Here is a 2,500-nt window from a genome sequence, read left to right as displayed (position 1 = left end):
AAATACAGTGTCTTTTGGCACGTATTATTTGTGTGCACAATACAGCACAACCGTTTTCACTCCGTCTCTCGGTATGACATCAGAGTAGTGTCAACTCCCACATGTTGTTTATCTCTCCGAGTTAGCAAACCTACAGCCTGGACAATGCATGATGATGTAAACATCTCAGACTAATTGTCTCGTATTCCGTGACTCGTGCATGACTCCTAGAATAGCTGCTATGGATGCAGACATTGCAGGCTCTTTCCACTCGCACGCCAACCTCGTACTCCCTCCCCCTCCTACTTCCTTTCTCTCGCACTTTCTCCTGCTGTTTTCCTCCCTTGTTCGTTTCGTTGCAGACATCTTTGGTGCCTGTTGTTACTGCATGCCGTAGCTTCACAATGCTTTTATTGTATTTTCAGGATTTTCTAACTAATCGGTGTAGATTGAATTCAGACTCTGTATACACACGTATATTATGCATCTTCGTCTGTCTCACATAGTTACCACCAGTTTCATATTAGGTACGGTGTGATCAAGTGTTTGGACGGCAGAACTTTTGTTTGATGTTTTGGCGCCAAAAACTCCATTCATTTGAATGTGAAACAACATACTGTAGCTATACCAAAGCATATACGGTAACTGTTTATGTGGCAGTGTTTTCATTTGAGAACACCGTCGCATGCAAAGCTACCGCGCCAAAATGTCAAAGGAAAGTGTCATTGTCCAAATACTTTTCCAGAGGGTGTGGTGTTTTGTTCATTCTCTTTCTCATGGTGTAAAGCAATGGTTTAAATTAAGTGATGGTTTATGGGTAAACTGTGGCACCATGTTGATTTCGGCTCTTTATCTCTTTCATCCCCTCTTATTTTTGTGACTGCCATAATTCGGGATTTCCATGGGACCCCTCTCTCTCACACGCACGCACACGCACGCACACACACGCGCGCACACACACAGGGCGAGTGGACCTGCAGCCCCAGGTGGACAGCGCCATGCAGGACGTGACTGACCTGTGTCTGCTGATGGAGGAGACGGAGAAGCAGGCGGTCCGCCGGGCCCTGGTGGAGGAGAGGGGGCGCTTCTGCACCTTCATCGGCTTCCTCCAGCCTGTAGTGGTGAGATGGATGGGTGGTGTTGGTGGAGGAGGATTTCTTTCATTTGTCTTTGTTTTATTCGTGAAATTACTGAAAAAAAGTGATTTGTTTTTAACCCATTCTGGGACGGGAACCCCTTTTGGTGTTTTATTATGTTACACTTTAGCTATTGAAAAATAGCAGAGCTACAAGCTCATAGCGCGGCACCGAGTGCAGCACTACGCACTTGTAGATCTGCTTATTTTTTGAATGCAGTGACTAACCAATCACAATCGAGCATTCAACTAAGCTGTGTAATAGGGAGCAGCCGGCATTTAACCCATTTAAACCTGAGGACGAATCTACAAATGTCTTCTAAAAGACATTTGACTGCTAAAAAAAAAAAAAAGGACGAGTAGTAGAGAATACGCGTTGGGAGACAGCCACTGGGAGAGTGAGAATGAACGGACAATAATGCTCAAAAGCGCATGAGGCGATTTCACTCCTCCTTCCGGGTAGGAACAGAGTGCATTCTGGGATGGATTGGGCCAAAGCGTGAACGCGCTGGCTGTTGACTATCATTGCACACGTTCACGTATGAAACAGTGTTCACGTGTCATTGCCCCAATAACATGAACGTGCGCAATGATAGTCAACGGACCAGCGTTGGCTCGAGCTGCAATACCAAATTCGGCCACTATGTCCATTTCGCCTCAGGGTTTCCTCCGGATGCCGTCTCTATTAATTTATACTCTAAGACAATAACAGAGAAGACCATGGACTATAGCCCATGGTCTCGGACGGCATGCGGCATTGAGAAATTCAGAATGGGGCTCAATGGCAGACCTATGGCACGTCAAAAAAACACTTTCACCTAGAAACTCCATTCACATGCCATTGAGAATGCATTGGGCGTTTAAGTTAAATAACTCAGAAACTATGAAACATTTCAAAGTAAAAAGTTCCAGCATGTGTCTCCACAGTAAGCTGAATTATAAAAAGTGTGAATGGAGTTTCTAGGTGAAAGTGGTTTTTTGACGTGCCATAGGTCTTATACATTTCTCAAATTTGAAACCACTATATTTCTAAAACTATGAAACATTTCAAAGATTGTCCACCGTAAGATTAATTTAAATAGGCTTGAATGGAGTTTCTAGGTGTAAGTATGTAGGACTAGTAGCATGCCAAAGTTTGTGCTATTGCCATTGAGAATGCATTGGGCGTTTAAATTAAATAACTCAGAAATCGCGAGACTAAACTTTGAACGGGACTTGGTAAAAAGAGGAAGTAAACAATGAGTGAGAGGGACAATGACACTGGAATATGATAGTAGACACCATACGGATTCTATGCATATGGAGGAGTCTTCATGGGACCTGAGAAGTACTTTAAAAGGTGAAAAAAGCTTTTTGGAAGAAATTCCCCTTTAACCACACGAATGA

At 43.7% G+C, this 2,500-nt stretch overlaps 1 protein-coding gene across 1 annotated transcript in view; it reads left to right on the top strand.

Moving 5' to 3' along the window:
* The window catches only part of mtss1lb (MTSS I-BAR domain containing 2b), an 88,759-nt gene that overhangs the window by 66,448 nt on the left and 19,811 nt on the right, over window positions 1–2,500 (top strand). The window contains exon 7 of the mRNA XM_079497041.1: window positions 943–1,100. Within this exon, the coding sequence (XP_079353167.1) occupies window positions 943–1,100 (158 nt within the window). The remainder of the gene's footprint in view (window positions 1–942; window positions 1,101–2,500) is intronic.

This window comes from Electrona antarctica, assembly GCF_951216825.1.
Source record: "Electrona antarctica genome assembly, chromosome: 3".
Lineage (NCBI taxonomy): Eukaryota > Metazoa > Chordata > Actinopteri > Myctophiformes > Myctophidae > Electrona > Electrona antarctica.
The sequence above is the reverse complement of the archived record's forward strand: the minus strand, read 5'-3'. Positions and strand labels throughout refer to the sequence as shown.